The following is a 20,558-nucleotide window of genomic DNA, read 5'->3' as shown; positions in this document are numbered from 1 at the left end:
AAACGGTTTTAAAAATTATATTAATTGACTGTTTGAGTTCATTAATAATAATTGCTCCAGATACAAAAAAACTGAATTTTGTGTGCGTATTAGACAGTGTGGTAAAAAGTAACACATAAAAAACTTTATTTAATTTTTTGACGAATGCTAATTTATAACACAATAGAGACGTTCATATACAAATAAATTCCAATATATCTATAGTATAATCAATAGTCCTTAAATATTCACTACAAATAAATGATTTCATAAAATATACAAGAATCTTCTGTAAAAAAGAGATAAAAAAGTAAAATCCTGATACGTGTATCAAAAATTGAATTTTCTCCGATTTGAAAACTTACCTCCGCCTCGAATACAACGGGATTTTGCGGAATGACCTCCCTTTTGCCAAGTTTTCGGCCCGAGGCCTTCCACAGGACGAAAGTCAAAAATCCCAATAGGATAACCGACTTCCCGATCATTTTTCCTGGACCCTGCGAAAATAAAATAAAGTTCGTCAATTTATTGTGAAAATAGATATAGCCAGATTTTAAGAAACGGTATGATGTTAAAAGAAATCATTTTTTTATTAAGAGATGTTTTATATAAAATTTTCCCATATAGTGACGCAAAATTACCGGTAAATAAATCGGTAATATTACGGTGACATTGGTACTTTATAAAAAATACCTAGCTTTTTAAATAATATTATTTTTTACAGTTCAAAACTGTAAGAACATTACAAAAGTAGAAGACGACTTTTTTAACGTCATCTTCTACTTCAACGTCAAACTAGTCAGAGTTAGAGTGACCTATGTTGTAGAATGTAGAATGTTTAGGAGGGGAGTTAATCACCGCAACCTTACAGATCTATTGTGTGTTCCCCTTTCTTGAGTTATAACGAGTTATAACTCATCATACAGTCTCAAGGCGTTAACAAAGAGCAGTATCTGAGACGGCTTCACAGAGGCCAGCTCTCCATCCTCGACATCAGCCGTACCAAAATTCATGACACGAACTGTCGTCGACTCGGCGCACTCAGTGATAAGGTGTTCTGGTGTTTCCCCATTTTCCCCACAGAATCTGCATTCGCCGTTATTTCTCAGCTTCAGCCTACTGAGGTGTTCGTTTAGGAGACAGTGTCCTGTTAGAAACCCCGTGACAATCCGAAAAATTGTTTTTACTTAAATCAAGGAAAATCTTTGATTTTTTTCCGTCGTAAGTTCTGGGGAACTTATGAAATCTTGCAAGTTCTTTAGTTTAGCTTTTAATTGGTTTCCGCTTGGAAAGCAGAAAGGTTCTGGCCCAGTTAGTGAAGTGTTCGCTCCTATTCTAGCTAGATCATTTTATCACGGGATGATGACAGAACAGATAGACGTACTGTAATAAATTAATTATTTACTACCATATTGAATAAACCAAGTACAAAAACAAACAATCTTGAACGAATAATATTAAATATTAATTATAAATCTAAACACAATCTATTCTTGTTCAATAATCACACCTTTATCACATTATCCTGTTAAAAAGAAATATTTCAACGCAGGATTAAGTTTGGCTCGTAACTTTTTTCATTAGGGCCCACTAAAGATTTACCGGTCCAATTCTATCGGACGTTTAATAGTTGGCAGTCATTAAGGCTTCTTCGTCGATTACTGGAACTGCCCGAGGTGCAATAAAATGTAATCTTAAGAGCCTTTCTCTGCCACTTTACCGTTACAACTACAACGGTACGATATTTGTTATCGGCCTGGAGAATTGGGCGAAACGAGAGTGTCTTTCTTTAACGATTTACTAAATTTATTTTTAAATTCTTTGAAACAAGGTTTAAACAAATAAAAGAAAGTTATATTTTTCTTACATAAAGAGAATAAAACTTTAAAAATGAATCTAACCAAAGAATCGAAATTGTACTTCTTAAAAGAATACACAACTTACTAACCTATGAGACACATATTGTAATCTAGATACAGATACAAAGAAACGGAAATATTTCTGGTTCTATTTAAAATATTATATTTTTTTTATTTTTAGCCCTATTTCCATGATTTTATTAGCAAACTGTATACAGGGTTGTTCACCACATACGACACAGAGTATTGTAGCTAAACGATTAGATTTTTGCAAATTGTAAGTTTTGGGTTCGTTGAAGGACTATTAGAGCTACAATTTAAAAATATTTTTACAAGATACAGAGTGTATCAAATAAATAAAAAATATCAAAGTTGTATTTTTTTTTAAATGGAACACCCTGTATATTATTACCTTTTTAGTTTCTGCGATTAAAATAAAGGCATATTTGATTAAGGTTTACCGCATTTTAATCTTACCGTTTTGGAAATATTTGGGTTTTTGTCAAAATACAGTAATAATTTTAATGCTTCATTTCTCTAGACGTATTTAAGTTTTCAAAACCAAATATTGTACTGAAGTATTTCTATTTTCCAAATTTAGTGTTGCAATAATCAAAATTATACTACCTTATACAGAGTGTCAAAAAAATTGTATTTTAAATAATTACTAGCTTTAAAGGGCAATAACTTGTTTAGTTTAAATGGAACACCCTGTATATTTTATGAGAATCAGATGCACAATTTAATTATCTATCAAATTGTACTATACCATTTTTTACCTATCTCTTCAAGTTTTTAAAGAAAATGTATTTTCTTATAATTTTGACCTCATTAATCAATGTACCCATGGAATTGGACATTTGAAATTATTTTTAAAGACGTAACAAATTTTTAAAGAGTACTGAAACTAATATTGTAGATATACTTCATTTATTTCATTAAAAAAATATAAAAAAATGTTTAATTAATAATAATTGCTCCAAATACTAAAATACTTAGTTTTGTATGTGTATTAGAAAATGGGGTAAAAAGTAATACCTTAAAAATTTTATTTCATTTTTTGACGAACAACAGAGACGTTCATTTTCATAACTTATTATTATATTGATTTCCGATTCAAATCCATATTTATTTAGAATAATTTATACAAACAAATAAAAGACAAACTAGTACAATTAAGTATGTAATTAATTAATATTTGGGCGGACATAAGGATGGTATATTTAATTAATGGTATTTTATTAGCACCTATACATTTTTTACATTTGTTGCTTTAGAAACAATCTAAAATGTGAATATTCCATGGGTATATTGATAAATGAGGTCTAAATTATAAGAAAATACATTTTCTACGAAAACTTGAAGGGATAGATAAAAAATGGTATAATACATTTTGATAGACAATTAAAGTGTGCATCTGTTTCTCCTAAAATATACAGGGTGTTCAATTTAAATTAAACAAGTTATTGCCGTTTAAAGCTAAAAATTATTTAAATTAAATTTTTAGACACTCTGTATGAGGTAATATTATTTTGATTATTGCAACACAATAACTGATCAATAAATAAACTTCAGTAAATATTTAGTATTAATAACTTTGATAACCTTGGAGGCCTTAAAATTTTCACTGCAATTTCACAAAATTGAAAATATTTAAAAAACGGTAAGGTTTAAGTATGATGAACCTTAATCAAACTTACCTTTTTTTAATCGTAGAAACTAAAATGTAATGATATACAGGATGTTCCATTTAAAAAAATACAACTTTGATATTTTTTATTTATTTGGGACACTCTGTATCTTGTAAAAATGTTTTTAAATTGTAGCTCTAATAGTCCCTCAATAAACCCAAAACTTACAATTTGTAAAAATCTAATGGTTTAGCTACAATAACCCGTGTCGTATGTGGTGAATAACCCTGTTTAAATTAGGGTGCACCAAAAAAACTTATTTTTTTTCTTTTTAAGATGATGAAAAAAAATGCTGGTTAAATTTAAGTTTTTAATATTAATATTAAGAGGTGCCTCGTCGTGATTTTCTATTTCCCATTTAAATAACGTGGTGAAACAAATTCTTTTTTTTTTAAATTTTATTGCGTTCTAACAAATCAGCGTTTTGTAAAAATCAATGCATATTCTTGTAGGAAATTGAACGGTCTTCAAAAAAGTTGTGATATGAATTTTCATTTACTCGACTCGTTTGAAAGTGATTCAAGGTTAAAGTTGAACTTCAAATCGTATATGATAACTTGCACAGTTTTTTATATTTTATCACGAAATATCGGCTCATAATTATATTAGTTTGTTTTTAAATTTCAAATACACAATAAAAAAAGTTAAAAATAATATCTTTAAATTGCTGACCTGGATATTAATTATTTGAGTCTTCCAATAGACTCGATCTTTCTTATACAAATAATTTAAAAAACAGAGTCGGACTTGAAATTATATTAAATAATAATTAAATAGTTTTGTTGTTGTTAAGATACCCAAAACAAAAAAAGTATAAAATGCGGCATATCACTGTACTCAGGAGACCGAGTTCTTCCAAAACCTGAAATAAAAAATGCAGGTCCGTATTAAAAAATTTGTTTTTAAATTTCAAAAAAATAAATTGGCCTCTGTACCTACCTCACAACTTATCAGATAATTTGAAAATATAAAAATACTATAAGATAGCCCTAATAATAGCAATTAGTTTTTTGATTTTCTTAAAAGTAACGACAGGAAAAAATAAAATTTAATTTCAAAAAAATCCGTTTTTTTTTCGAAAAAACTCAATCCTTAAAATTTTTGGAACTTTTTTAATGGCATCTTGGTGAACATCCCAAAGCGCAACTTTGCCCCAATTTAACGATCTTTGTATCTATTACGGTTACCGAGATACCAATGCTCGTACCTCGAATTTGTAGCACCCTGTATAGCTTATAAATATTACTTATAGGAAAAACTTATAAGAAAATGAGCAGTTGAAAACCTAATTTTGTCAATTAATATTGGTAGAGAGTAATAACTAGTAGAGAGTTGGGGGAACTGGATTAGTAAAGTTCATGTATATGATTTTTCATATTTTAATATAGAAAGTTTAAAATTCTTAGTTTACTGTTTGACAAACAGGCAATATTTTCCACGTAATACGTATCATCGTTTAATCCAACAAGGAAGCTCTCCACGAAGAAAAGGACCTGATAACAATAGTTGATAAATTAAAAAGAATTTTCCTGACATGTCCGATAAGCTGCAAGAGGGGTCTCGAGATTTCCTCGCAACAAAAGATTCTTTATTAGAAGATTTTAGAACTCGAATTTTTATATTATTAAAGTTTTGAAGGGGTTCCCGTTTTCTGATATTGCAGATTCGTTCTGATAAAACTTTGCTGGAGAAAATGTCGCGTTAATGTTTGTCGTTTCAAAGTTTCTTTGTAGTCTGGAGAACAAGAGTTTTATCACAGATAAAACTTAATGATTATAGTAGTAATAATACTAAATGCTACATAATGTTTAGAGAGATAGAGTGTAGACCAGATAGGTTTATGAAGTCTACATACACTGACCGGAAGATATTTACCGATTTATATACACCCACCCGCACAAAAAACAGGCATAATAAAATTTTCATGTGGTTTAAAGTTCAATAGATTTTTAAGCAATTTGTAGCTAAATTATTTGACTTTTTATCATCTTTTAAAATGAAAAATTAAAGTCTTCATCTATCTATTATACGAGGGAAAACAAAATGTTGTTATTTTGGAAAAAGTTTGAAACACCCTGTCATACTAAGAAATGTAAAGATCACTTCATCAATGTGCTTCTTCTTGATAGTTTGTTTTTTGATTCACCTCCATAGCTTTATTTTCTGCTTTACTTCAAAGTTTAATATACAGGGTGGTCCGAACTGTATTCTGAAAACGGAAGTATATTCTGCAGATAAAAATAAGTAAGAAAGTTCGTATAAATGATTGTCCTAAAATGCTTAGTTTCGAGGATACAAGGTCTAGAAATTTCATTTTTATTTCGATTTTTTTCAAATAATTTTTGAAGTAATGCCAATATTTGGATGAAAATTGGAGATCTTAGATATGAGAAATTTGGTTTTGATACCAATATGACTCCTATTTATGTGTTTTAACTGTTTGAAGAGTAATAACTTTTCGTCCGTACCTGTATAAAAATACTAATTGAAAAATATACATTTTCGTGACTTTTTACGTAATAAATGTATCTTGGTAAAAATTGCTACGAGCAACCGTTCTCAAGATATTTAGAATGGAAATAGTCAATACGTCATTTTTGTTTGTGAGGGGGACAACTTTTGCCCCAAAAATTATTGCAAAATCTTCAACCCTCTAAGCGGGGGTGTCATCCCCCAACTTTTTTCAAATGGGAAGGGGGGTCAAGTGGTGCCGCAATGAAAAGGGCTTTTTATTCTCTATACTTTCCCGCTTCGTTTTTGAAAATCGGTCGAGTCATTAAGAAAATATGAAGGATTGAAATTTGAAAAGTTTATTTAAACATTTATCAGAGTAAATGATAAGGATAAATTCCTTCGACCAATTTGCTGTTTTTTCTTATTATTTCTAGATGTTTACGCATTTTTTCACTTGCCACAAGGTTGAACGATCAGGTGCGGCAGTTGCTAGATAGCTGTTTTGTGACTTGTGCGTTGAAGTTCTTCTCAATATCGTTAAACTGACCTAAAATAGAATTTCCAAAAATACCAGCACACACGTTCAGTTTCTGAGGGTTTTGTGTGTGCACCTCGTGAAAAACCCCTCAGCCCAGTACCGACAGTTATGCCGATTAACTACACCGTTCAAAAAGAAAGTACACTCATCCGAAAAACACACATTAAATAGGAAATTATTATCATTCGCCACTCGTTCACTCACAGTTTCACAAAATTGCAAGCGACGATCAAAATCGTCTTCATTGAGTTCTTGTACCAACTGAATTTTGTACAGGTGGAACTTGTATTTTTTTAATATCCTTTGGACACTGGTACGATTCACGCCGGCTAATTTTGCATTGGCTAATTTTCTTGTACTCAGCGTATGGCAACTTGGCCCAATACGAATACCTCCATAGCTTCATTTACTACAGGGTTTCCCCTCTGCCTCTTTTTATTCATAACGGAACCAGTTTTGCGAAATTTTGCTACTAACTCGCGAACAATTTTACCATAAAGGTGCTTTTCGGGATGGCATTCATCGAATATCTGCGGAACCCGATTGCTACATTCATTATTTTTAAAATAAAGTTCGATTATTTCCACTTTTTCTGCATAATTGTTAAAAAGTTTAACGATATTGAGAAGAACTTCAACGCACAAGTCACAGAACAGCTATCTAGCAACTGCCGCACCTGATAGTTCAACCTTGTGGCAAGTGAAAAAATGCGTAAACATCTAGAAATAATAAGAAAGAACAGCAAATTGGTCGAAGGAATTTATCCTTATCATTTACTCTGATAAATGTTTAAATAAACTTTTCAAATTTCAATTTGAAAAAAGTTGGGGGATGACATCCCCGCTTAGAGGGTTGAAGGTTTTGCAATCATTTTTGGGGCAAAAGTTGTCCCCCTCACAAACAAAATTGACGTGTTTTTGAATTTTCTGAAAAAAAATTACCCTGGTCGTTATGCCTTGCGGAACGTTTTCGATGGGCCACCCTGTATCATCATTACAATAATCTTTGTTAATAAACTGACAACGTAGCATTTTTCTATTTACATCATGTTTGTATATCTTGGATACCTTCGTTATATACAGAAATATTTGTCTAATTATATTATTTGTCTAGGGTCATTATAGTTATTATTGATACAAGTTCGATACGAACATCATAATGAAACGCGTGTAACGTTAAGCCATGAGGTGTTAGCCGAGTGGCTTAGTTACACAAGTTTCATTAAAAAGTTCGTATCGAACGTGTATCATTCAAAATTTAATCTACGACGCGACACGAGGGACGATCCAAAGAGATTTGATTTAATTTAAAATATCCTCATAAAAATTAAAATTCAAAATTATCAGGTGCCCATATTAGTCAACGCCGCGCCGCGGTAACCGTGCTTGTTGATTGTTTCCATTTTGACTTTGACAACTCAATTATAGATGTTCAATTTTGTGTTAAACGTTCAGTTTTAGTAAAATGCAAAAAATAATATTAATATGGGTTATTCGGATTCTGAAAGTGTCCCCTCGGATATTGAAGGCATTGCGCGAAACGTTGTCGATTCCCTACTTCCCGAAAAATCAAGACAAACGTACGAGCAAGCCTATGTAAAACTTGAAGGTTGGTGTAAAGGGTTACCTGTTTCTTATTTTAAAATTTGCGTGTTGTTATGTTATTACGGAATAATCTAAACAAAATATTTTAATACAATTTTATAAAATAATATTAAAAAAGTCATTGAAAGTACCTAAAGCACAATTTTAATCTAAGCAAAAAGAAAAGAAAACCGGCTACTTTCCACAAGCTAATGAAAGTTATTATACCTTTAAATATTTTAAAGGCAACTTTTCATAATAGCCCATTGAAATTTTAAATTGCGTTTTTGAAGTTAAACGTAAACGAAAGAAGCTCCTTACCGGCATATAATAAAAATAGTTTATCCTTAACTGAACTCAAAAAGCTGCAAAAGCATTTAGTTCCTTTACAAAGTTTCACATAATGGGAAACTAACTTTTATTAACAGTCTTTTTAGAAAGCCATTTGAAGTATCTACTGTTGTTTTTATGGAACAAACAACAATGATCTGCACAATATAAATTGTATTTTACTTAGAGTTTAATTTAAAAATACTGCCTTTGACGGGTGTATGTTTAAAATGTATTGTAATGACTGACTGTACAGCCTTTTCTCTATATTATAACAAAGAGGATTGTAATCTAAAGATAAAATGATAGATTTATAGTATGGTCCAGTAAATAAAGGTTGAAACCATGGCCTAATTTGTAGACCGGGACTTTTCATGACAGCTGACAATTTCTGACACTGACAATTGCATGACAATTGACATCCAACTATAACATATTTCGCGGCGCAGCCAACATGTGAACAATAAATAAATAAAATTATAAACTTCTTATGTCTTTGCCTTTTTTAATAAATTATGGGGGATGTTTTTATATATAACTCAGTGGGTACCAATCAATGTTTTTAGATAATATTAATAGTAGAATTTTTTATTTAATAGAATTTTCAATTTATTGAATATGATACGTAGGCATTTTCAATTTGCAACCATGGTCGGAAAAGTGGTAGTGAAAAAACAAGTGAACTCGCATGACAAGGCTGTCCTTTTTTTCAGTCTGTTTCTGGGCAAGATGGCTACCGCTGCAGTCAATTGATCATTGTGTTTGTGTTGATGTTGAATCAAAATAGTTCCATTTTATGTATGTATGTTGTGTACCTTTTGGGGAGTAGTTATAGGGGGAAAATTGTAACACCATGCTCGGCCAGTTTTGGCCGAAAAAATTGCACTAAATTAATGGTCGAAAAATCAGTTTTTCGCAAATATCTGCCAAAATATACAATTTACAAAATTCTTCTTGGAATAAAAAATAAAGGTTAGGAAATTACCTGTAAAAATGGTCTTAAAAATCATTTTAACGTAGAATTAGTAGTTTTCGAGATATTCCGCCACGAAGATCCCTTAATTTTATCTACAAGTCTTAACGGTCTTCTGAGATAGATTTTATAAGCGTATCATTGATTGAAAGGACAAACTGTTTACTAACTCGGCTAAAATTTAATATTTTTTAATGATTCAAAGTTCATTTAAAAGTATAATCAACTGCTATCAGATGTTGAAATATTTTGTCATTTTTTATGATAATAAAACAAGCGGGCAAACATTCGTTGGCCTAAAAATTATCAGATTTTTACAAACATTCATATTTTTACTAATAATAGCATACTTGTTAAGATTTTTTTATCAGTTGTTCTTAGAGTCCATTTAAGCAACTCAGAAAGTTTGAAGTATTTGTTTAATCGCATTTTAATAATAATAATAGCTCCCGTATATAGCGTTTGACGCCTTGGGAGTAGCAAGGTACAGCTTGCCATACTAGAGCCGTTCGGTATACAAGGAAGGAAATGTGGCTAGCACTATGCTTCAATCGCCTATTATTACCTCAGGATTGTGAACCCCAAGTACTCATTTAAGGCTGGGTCGACCTAGGTACCCAAACTACACACACCGGGAAAATCTAGGGATATCATTTTATTACAGTTGAGGGTTGGAACCTTTGGTGTTAAACAGCAAAATAAAAACACTAAATCACCACAATACACCAAAACACTTTTACTTTTACACTGGACGCGCGTTTCGCTAACCATGTTAGCATCATCAGCAGATGATTATAAACTAAAAAGTAAAACAAAACTTTTTAGTTTATAATCATCTGCTGATGATGCTAACATGGTTAGCGAAACGCGCGTCCAGTGTAAAAGTAAAAGTGTTTTGGTGTATTGTGGTGATTTAGTGTTTTTTTTTTGATATCATTTTATTAAAGTTAAAAATAAATGTTTTGAATAAACAACCACATATTTGTAGGCCGATTCTTTCTAATTCGATTGAAACGAAGTAGTCACACTAGTTATTTCTAAATTTGGGATATTTGCAGAAGTGTTTGTGCATTTTAAAATGTCAAATAGCACCTAGCAACAATTGTTCGAATTTAACCTGTACTGGCTATGTTTTTATGATAACTGTCCAAAATTCATTCAAATAACTCTGTTTAGTATTAAACGACATTATGGAGCGTAGACATCTTAACAGAGACGAAATGCTAAGGGCCATGGGTATGCTCGAAGCTGGAATGCGCCAAATCGACGTAGCTAGAGCATTAAATACAACGCAAAATGTAATATTGGGATTAAGTGCACGCTACCGTGAAAGTGGTGATGTTGCTGACAAGGCACACAGGGCGACATCGCATTACTACCCCTCAGCAAGATCATTTTTACAATTAAATGCTCGACGCCGACCGACTCTTACAGCAGCAGAGCTTAGTTTAGTTCTCCAGGAAACACATAATGTAACCGTTAGTCCTGACACTGTTAGCAATAGTTAAGAGAGGTCAACTTCGCCCCTGGAGAGCTCAACCCTTAACGAGAGGAAATCGAGAGGTACGATATTTGTGGGCTCAAGATCATGTTCAGTGGTCGAATGAACAATGGGCCAATGTTCTCTTCACGGATAAGATAAAAATGTAATATCCCTAGACTTTTCCGGTGTGTGTATTTTAACTTGAAATAAAAAAAAATCAGTAGCAGTCAGTTTATTGAAGTTTTATATTGTGTTTAAGATGGTAGGTAGGACGATTAATTCAATCGATCGAGAACTTCATTTTCCTAAAATTTATGAAGTGAACTCGCCAAAAACTCCCGAAACTTACGAAAAATCTCACGATAGCCTTCGTTCCTCGACTTCCTGGTCGATTTTTAACTTTTTTCGTCTCTTATAAAAAAGAAAATCGAGTTTTTACGATTTCCTAAAAGTTATAATTAATTTTTATTGTCAGCCAAAAACGATATAAATCAATAGAAGTGTTTATAATGAGACGGGGAGGACATAGAATTCTATTTAACTTCGGGACAACTTTTAATTTACTAAAGAATAAAGAAGAAAAAGATACAGGCCTTGTATAAATCCCAAATTTAAATTGGATATAAAGCCTATGCATTGAAAAGAATACCTGACAGTAACAGTTATTTTCTGTCATTTTAATTCACAGGTCAATTAAATTTTCTGTCATTTCTGTATCGTTCGTCGAAATCTTTAATAGCCTGTTGAATACATGCCAATTTTAATAATTTAAACGAAAATACAGTGTCTTAAATAAGTGCAAATATTTTCAGGGCCGGTATTGATAAAACAAGAATATCGATATGTTTATAAAATAACAGCTTAAAGAGTCAGCGAAAACCGAATCTTGATATCTTTTTGAAACAAAGTTATTAGCAAAATTATAATAAATACGAAAAAAAAATCATTTACGCTGCCGCACAGTTTTGGCTGCAACTGTAGCACGGGATGGCTATGGCACAGTGAGGACTGCGACGATAGTTCCCTTGTGCTACGTTCTCGGCCGGCTAGGTGTATTTTATTACTCCTTTTCCCCAGAAGATGGTAGGTCTGAGGGTTGTATAAGGTTATACCGCCTATACTCGCCTAATAAAAAAAATATATATATACCGCCTAATAAAAAAAATGTTCCCTTTTGTAAAGACATTTAGGGATTCTATGAGAAAAATAAAGGTGAGTTTCATTAGGGAAGTATATGACACTAAAAACAAAATAATGCCACTTTTGAGATGCACCCGGTATATTAATTGATTTTCGGATTCGAGAAGAAAAATAAATGTGAATTTCATTAGGGAAGTATATGACACTAAAAACAATATAAGCAAAAAAAAACAAGTTTAGTCAAATTTAGTTGAAAATCTGTTTCATTCTGACAGATTTAAATCATACATTTCTGTCTGTTTCTATTTTGTAAAGAGCACCTGGCATTGTTGGCTTTTAATCTGCTAAAAACATTTATTCGCGAAAACAGATTTTTTTGTACAATAACAGGCTTGATTCACTGAGCATTGAAATACGCTCTGTAATGCTGACAGTGGCGTCTCGTGTGTGCACGTAAACCCCCTCGTGCTCTCCTTAAAAATATCGAAAAATGAGTTACTCCACTTCGTGATATTGACGAAGGTATTATAACATATTTACATACATGCCACAAATTAGCCATACAGCAATTTTACAAGCGAGAAGAACGGATGGTAAATTTACTACAATAATCTGTGGCAAGAAATAACCATAAATACACACACAGGAAAAATCTAGGGATATCATTTTATTAAAGTTAAAAATAAATGTTTTGAATAAACAACCACATATTTGTAGGCCGATTCTTTCTAATTCGATTGAAACGAAGTAGTCACACTAGTTATTTCTAAATTTGGGATATTTGCAGAAGTGTTTGTGCATTTTTTGTCAAATAGCACCTAGCAACAATTGTTCGAATTTAACCTGTACTGGCTATGTTTTTATGATAACTGTCCAAAATTCATTCAAATAACTCTGTTTAGTATTAAACGACATTATGGAGCGTAGACATCTTAACAGAGACGAAATGCTAAGGTCCATGGGTATGCTCGAAGCTGGAATGCGCCAAATCGACGTAGCTAGAGCATTAAATACAACGAAAAGTGTAATATTGGGATTAAGTGCACGCTACCGTGAAAGTGGTGATGTTGCTGAAAGGCACACAGGGCGACATCGCATTACTACCCCTCAGCAAGATCATTTTTTACAATTAAATGCTCGACGCCGACCGACTCTTACAGCAGCAGAGCTTAGTTTAGTTCTCCAGGAAACACATAATGTAACCGTTAGTCCTGACACTGTTAGCAATAGCTTAAGAGAGGTCAACTTCGCCCCTGGAGAGCTCAACCCTTAACGAGAGGAAATCGAGAGGTACGATATTTGTGGGCTCAAGATCATGTTCAGTGGTCGAATGAACAATGGGCCAATGTTCTCTTCACGGATAAGATAAAAATGTAATATCCCTAGACTTTTCCGGTGTGTGTATTTTAACTTGAAATAAAAAAAAATCAGTAGCAGTCAGTTTATTGAAGTTTTATATTGTGTTTAAGATGGTAGGTAGGACGATTAATTCAATCGATCGAGAACTTCATTTTCCTAAAATTTATGAAGTGAACTCGCCAAAAACTCCCGAAACTTACGAAAAATCTCACGATAGCCTTCGTTCCTGGACTTCCTGGTCGATTTTTTAACTTTTTTTCGTCTCTTATAAAAAAAGAAAATCGAGTTTTACGATTTCCCTAAAAGTTATAATTAATTTTTATTGTCAGCCAAAAACGATATAAATCAATAGAAGTGTTTATAATGAGACGGGGAGGACATAGAATTCTATTTAACTTCGGGACAACTTTTAATTTACTAAAGAATAAAGAAGAAAAAGATACAGGCCTTGTATAAATCCCAAATTTAAATTGGATATAAAGCCTATGCATTGAAAGAATACCTGACAGTAACAGTTATTTTCTGTCATTTTAATTCACAGGTCAATTAAATTTTCTGTCATTTCTGTATCGTTCGTCGAAATCTTTAATAGCCTGTTGAATACATGCCAATTTTAATAATTTAAACGAAAATACAGTGTCTTAAATAAGTGCAAATATTTTCAGGGCCGGTATTGATAAAACAAGAATATCGATATGTTTATAAAATAACAGCTTAAAGAGTCAGCGAAAACCGAATCTTGATATCTTTTTTGAAACAAAAGTTATTAGCAAAATTATAATAAATACGAAAAAAAAATCATTTAATTACCTTATTTTTGTAATACGGTATCACTAGCCCTCTAAATTATGACCATTCTAATAAAAAATAAGATATAAAAGATTATTTTATTCAAAAAATCGACAATGTACCAGAATACCGTAATTATGTATTTAATATCTAATGATTGTGTATTAATATCTAATAATTAAGATATCAATGACAATGAACAAGAAACGACGCCTCAGTGAATGCATCGTAGGCTTTGGAAAAAAGTTGATTTTAAAGGGATAGTTTAAACATCAAAATATTATATCGACATTTTGATAGTCTCAGCAGCGTTTTTTTTTAACTTTTGATTGGTTTTCTAAAAATGCCTTTTTTCAAAAGAGAAAAAAACTGTTGATCTAATAACACTTTGACGTTTATACTATTACGTCAAGAGCAACTTTATTTCAAAACCTACTATGACTTCACTGAGGCTTCGTTTCATATTCACTGTCATTGATAGGTATCTTAATTATTAGATAATAATACATCTGGTATTATGATATTGTGGTATATTGTCGATTTTAGAATAAATTAATCGGTTCTATATTATTTTTTATTAGAATGGTCATAATCAAGAGGGCTAATGTAACCGTGTTATAAAAATAAAGTAATTAATGGCTTATTTTTTCGTATTTATTATAATTTTGCTAATATCTTCAGTTTGAAAATCAAGATGCGGTTTTTGTTGACTTTTTAAGCTTTGATTGCTCTTTACCATCAGCTAAAATTACATATACTGTAGCATTTAATCGTTTTAAAAAAACGCGCAATGTGTGTTAAAGTGTAAGATAGCGCCCCCTAGCGTCCACATTCAAAAGCGTATTATTATTATTTGTATAATATAGAGTAAGAAACGCTCTTTTAAACGAGCCCCCGTTTGTTGGATTCCGTTGACCCAGTCCGGAGTTATTAATATTTAAACAAAAATAGATCTAACCTTCCCCCACCACTTTATTTTGATAGAAGGCGAAAGTGGTTCTAACAAAAAACATCCAAAATTTGCTGAAAATTGTGAAGCTATTATTTAGAGTACACCTTATCTACGGAAAACTTCCATTTTCTTATTTTCCATAGCAGTTGCGCTCTCTAGCGGCCGATTTTACAAAAACCGATTCTACAAACTTAAAAATAATTTCCATCAAATTCGCATGGTCTTTTTAGTTATAAATATTTTTTTCCGCAAGCCCTACGACTAATAATTTCCGAGATACAGCCGAGAGCTATTCTTAGTGGATCACCCTGTACTGCGGAAATTGTAAAGTGTTAATACCCCGGGGAAATAATAGAAAAGCATTACCCTCGGTAATTAACACCCTCATAATTTCCTTCGTACCATAAATAACTATAAGATAACTATTTCAACACTTCTTAAAACTCTAATATGAAATATTAACCTGCACCTAAGCAAATGGTAGTTGACTATTTTTTTTTAATTATTCAATATCTCAAATTACAAATAATATTTTATAATACTTTTGGGAAACAATTATCCAAATGCTCAAGGAACAACTTGAAAACATCTACAAAAAATAAACCAATAACGATCAGATACTGGCAAGCCTTCGACACGAGCACATTCAATTTTCCCGATAGAATTTCCCAGGAAAACTTAAGCCGGAAAAATCCGGTTGAAAAGTGAGAAAACTCGACGGCACGTTGTAAACAGCGCGGAAGGTGGCTCCGGATAAATAACGAGTTATTTTAACACGCTGTTATGAACGTAAATCAATATGTTTAAGACCGTACAAGTTTGCGGAGATAGGCTTTAGAAATATGAAGTGTTTTAGCACGTGAAAAAGCAACGTTACTTTTATTAAGAATTTTACAAATGATATTAAACATTATTCTTTTTTTTGGGAATTTTTGGGGATTTGTTAATACATTATACGTTCGCAACGAATTTAATAGTATGGTAGATTTGCATCCTTATATGAAATGAAAATATTGCCAAAATGCTCTGAACCCAATGGGTATCTACCCTAGCATTCTTCAGGCAGGAATCTACGCTATCGAAAGATGCGTACAACTTATCTTAGATAGAAACTATCGGAAACAATAAATATCCGTGTTGTTTGATGGTCAAGCAGTTTTAAGACCGATCAACTCAGTAACCATCAATTTGAAATTGGTCAAAGAATGCCCAGAGAAGCTAAACAAATTAGGCAAATATAATAAAGCCCTCCTATTCTAGGTGCGAGCTCATCAAGGGATAGAAGGCAATGAAAAAGCAAACGATCTAGCTAGAAAAAGAGCGAACGCTCCATTAACAGGGCCAGAATCTTTCTGCTTTCCAAGTGGAAACCAACTTAAAGTTTAAGAACCAATGAAAACTCAAGAACCTCAAAGACTCCAACCGTAACCTGGAATGGGAATACCCCAACGGCTTAAGGCACTCGAAGAAATTTCTCAGAACTTACGACCGAGATAAATTAAAAAATTTTCCTTGATTTAAGTAAGAATAGTCTTCGGACTATCACAGGAGTTTTAACAGGTCACTCTTCAATCAATCTCAATCTCAGTCTCTTCAATCAATGCATTCTCCGTACTACATATGAAATAAAATGTGCAGGTTTCAAGCCAAGAAATGATAAACCCTTTGCTGTGAAAACTTGCCCATTACTGAGTAATAGAGATCTGTGTTCATCTGTGTGGGAATTACTGAGAAATTAAATTTGTGTCTTAGTCCAATTATTTTAAATATCAAGTGTTAGTCATATGAGATCAGATAAACTTACTGTAGTGTATTCTTGTGCTGTGCTAATAATAATAATAATAATAATAATATTTATTTATTTCCAAATTATGTTACAAAAAAACATAAAGAGAAATATCGTCAAACATCAAAATAAATATTCCAAAGCATATTACACATATTTTACAAAAATTAGATAAGTCTACTTACATAAACGGGAAAATATATAGAAAAAAAATAAACCTAAAATTTACAATATTGGATATAATTCACACAATAATATTTCCTTAATCCTAATTAACCATTGAAATTAAAAAATTCTGGCAACCTATAAGGCTCTATATTTAATAAATAATTTTTTAACTTAAATTTAAATTCGCTTAACTTTCCACAGAGTCTAAGTGTTAAGGGCAGTTCATTATAAAACTTTAAACACATATACAAAGGGCTTTTTCCGTAATCGCAAGTTTATGAGCGGGATAGTTTAGTAAATTCTTTCTAGTATTGTACTGATGTATTATGTTACTCTCAAAACATTCTCTATTGATGTAAAAATATACTAAACATTCATAAATATATAATGCATATACTGTCATAATTTTTTCACTCTTAAAGATCCCTCTACACGATTCGTTGAAATTCATTTTTCTTACAGTGCGTATTACCCTTTTTTGTGTTACAAACAGTCGTTGTATTTTGCTGTTGCTGCCCCAAAATATTATCCCATAGCTCATGACGGACTGAAAATTGGAATAATACAGTGTTTTTAGTGTTCTCTCATCCATATATTTGCTTATTACCCTAATTGCATAGCACACTGAACCCAGCTTTTTCAAAAGATATTCTATATGATTACTCCAATCTAAATGCTCATCAATTATTATTCCTAAAAATTTCGTGTGGTCAGATATTAATATATTTTTAGTCGAATCATATATAAGTGGTCTATTTGTTCGTGACAATTTTGTTCGAAAAATGATGACATTTGTTTTATCGGAATTCAGAATTAAATTATTTTCATTGAACCATCTAGATACATTATCTAATAAAATTTTGCTCTCGTCAATTAATTCGGGTAGGTGTTTTTTTCCAATTAACAGATTGGTATCATCAGCATAATTAATTATGTTTTGGTTTTGTCCATTTACTGCCAGATTTAAGTCATTTAGGAATAATAAAAACAAAACTGGACCCAATATACTACCCTGAGCTATACCGATGTTATTTGTGCGTATCTGGGATTTATATATTTTACCTTCATTGGTAATAGAAACTTGTTGTTTTCTGTTATTAAGATATGACTGTAGCCACTCGAGAGACTTCCCTCTAAATCCGTATCGTTCCAATTTTCTTAAGAGCAATTCTCGGTCAAGACAGTCGTAGGCTTTAGAGAGATCCAAAAACATCCCTAGTGCCAATTCCCCCACCTCCATGTGTTCCAAAACTCTCCGAACAAATTCAAAAATTGCTGTTTGAGTAGATTTCCCTTTTAAATACCCGTGTTGGTTTTGGCGTATCAAGTTACATTCTTTAATAAAAAACATCATTCTACTTAACATTGCTAACTCAAAGAGCTTTGAAAAACCCGGAAGAAGACTAATTGGCCTGTAATTATCTATTAACTTGGGATCGCCTTTTTTATGTATAGGTTTTATTAGTGCGGTTTTTAGCTCTTGTGGAAATATGCCTGACTTAAAGGAGCTGTTTATTAAATAACACAATACATCTTGACAAGCACCAGTTGACAATTTGATCAAGCTTGTAGGAATTTCATCATTACCACTACTATGTTTATTTTTTATTTTTGCATTTATATCAATTAATTCTTGAGGCGTTATTGGTCTTAAAAACATTGATTTATTATTAATTTCAGTGTTAATGCTATAGCCGCTTGGTAAATTTTGTAGTAGATTGGGAACAATTGATAATAAATGCTCATTAAATGTTTCAACCATTTGTTGTCCATTTTGATTAAGATTATTTGGAGATGCATCTTTATTATTACCAATTATTTCCTTACATATGCTCCACATACACTTCACTTTATTATCTGATTTTTCAACTCTGCCCTGATATGACATAGCTCTACATTGCTTTAATAATATGTCATATTGTTTTTTATATTTTTTATATAGTTCTTTGTAATAATGGTAATGTTTCGAGAGTGGTAGTAAAATATCCATTTTTTTCTTATGTTCTAGAATTAGTGGATTATCATATAAATGTTTCTTTTTGTTCTTTATTGATACTAGCTTTAAAGGAAAATGTTGGTTAAAAATTTCAGAATATATTTTATGAAAAGTACACCACTGTTTATCAGTATCATTATCTTGAACTTCATATACACTGGCCCAGTTTTGTTCGCTCAAAGATTCCAAAAACAATTTTTTATTAGTTTCCGTAAAAGATCGTTTATATACTTTACTATTTTTAATTATTGGTATTATTTTAAACACAATTTTTTGGGCTGTGTGATCAGATATGTGTGATTCAAAAACCATGTTTTTATATAGTTCATATTTGTAAATATATTATCTATGCAGCTAGAGCTATGTTCAGTTATTCATGTGTTTTCTTTTTATTGTATTTACAAAATTAAAACTATACATAAGAGACATTAGTTCACTTTTATTTTTATTGTCTTTTAATAATTCAATGTTGAAATCACCTGTTATAAGAGCAGTCATATTTTTTAGACAGAATATATGTTAAAACATGTTCCATTTTACTAAAAACTAACTATGTTACCTGATGGTGGTCTGTAAATCACTATCACTACTATGTTCATCCCCGAAATTGACACTGAATAGCGGCACATTCAAATGTTCCCGTCTCTGACAATTTGTTAAACTCTTCGATCACATGCGTTTTGACTGTCTCCTCGACATATATTGCTACTCCTCCGTGTTGTCCAGCTTCTCGGCAGTACTGATTTTGAAGTCGAAAATTATTAATTTTGATTTTCTCCAACTGTTCCATCGATTTCCAGTGTTCACAAAAACACAATATTTTGCACTCGGATTGTTTTTGCAGCATGTAATTTATTTTATCTACGGAGTTTCCAATAGACTGTATGTTTTGATGTATAATACTGATGTCCTGAACTTTATTATCAACTATATTAGGCTTAATATGTTTTATTAACTGTTTTGTATATTTTGCTGTAAAAATGGTCGTATGTTGTATGATTTATAGTTTTCTTTACTTGAAGTAGAAATGCTGGACATTTTTGATCCCTGGCACTATGTTTACGATCAACTAGCCTAAGTCTTTTACAATTAGGACAATCTAAATTGGTTTCTTCCGAGCAATCCTTCGGGTGATGACTTCCTCCACATTTGTGACAACATTCTGGTGATTTGCAGTACTTTGAAACATGCCCAAAATTGCAACATTTAAAACATATTGCTACATTAAAATATTCCGTGACATATGCTTTCATCAAATCAAAACTTAAATTATTCCCTTTCATGATCCATTTAAAAAGCGGCGGTGGTACTTGAAGAACCCAGTTTTCTTTATGGATGTCTCTGCATGGTTTTTTAGTAATATATTTTATCTGTGTCTTTATGTCATTTCCAAAATTATCCTTGATGTCAGAGTTTTGTTCAATTAATTCATTAATAAATTGGTCAGAAGTATAACCTTTGTCTATGCCAGTAACCAT

General features: G+C 31.7%; 1 protein-coding gene across 2 annotated transcripts in view; it reads right to left on the bottom strand.

Moving 5' to 3' along the window:
• Positions 1-20,558, bottom strand: part of LOC115887573 (CCN family member 1) — a 340,204-nt gene that overhangs the window by 121,946 nt on the left and 197,700 nt on the right. For both annotated transcript variants that reach the window (XM_030907032.1, XM_030907033.1), the window contains exon 3: positions 345-476. In XM_030907032.1, coding sequence (XP_030762892.1) covers positions 345-464 — 120 coding nt within the window. In that variant the 5' untranslated portion in view covers positions 465-476. The remainder of the gene's footprint in view (positions 1-344; positions 477-20,558) is intronic.

This window comes from Sitophilus oryzae, unplaced genomic scaffold (assembly GCF_002938485.1).
Source record: "Sitophilus oryzae breed Bouriz unplaced genomic scaffold, Soryzae_2.0 scaffold_578_pilon_pilon, whole genome shotgun sequence".
Taxonomy (NCBI): Eukaryota; Metazoa; Arthropoda; class Insecta; order Coleoptera; family Curculionidae; genus Sitophilus; species Sitophilus oryzae.
Note: the sequence above shows the minus strand (reverse complement) of the source record. Positions and strands in the feature narration are given on the sequence as shown.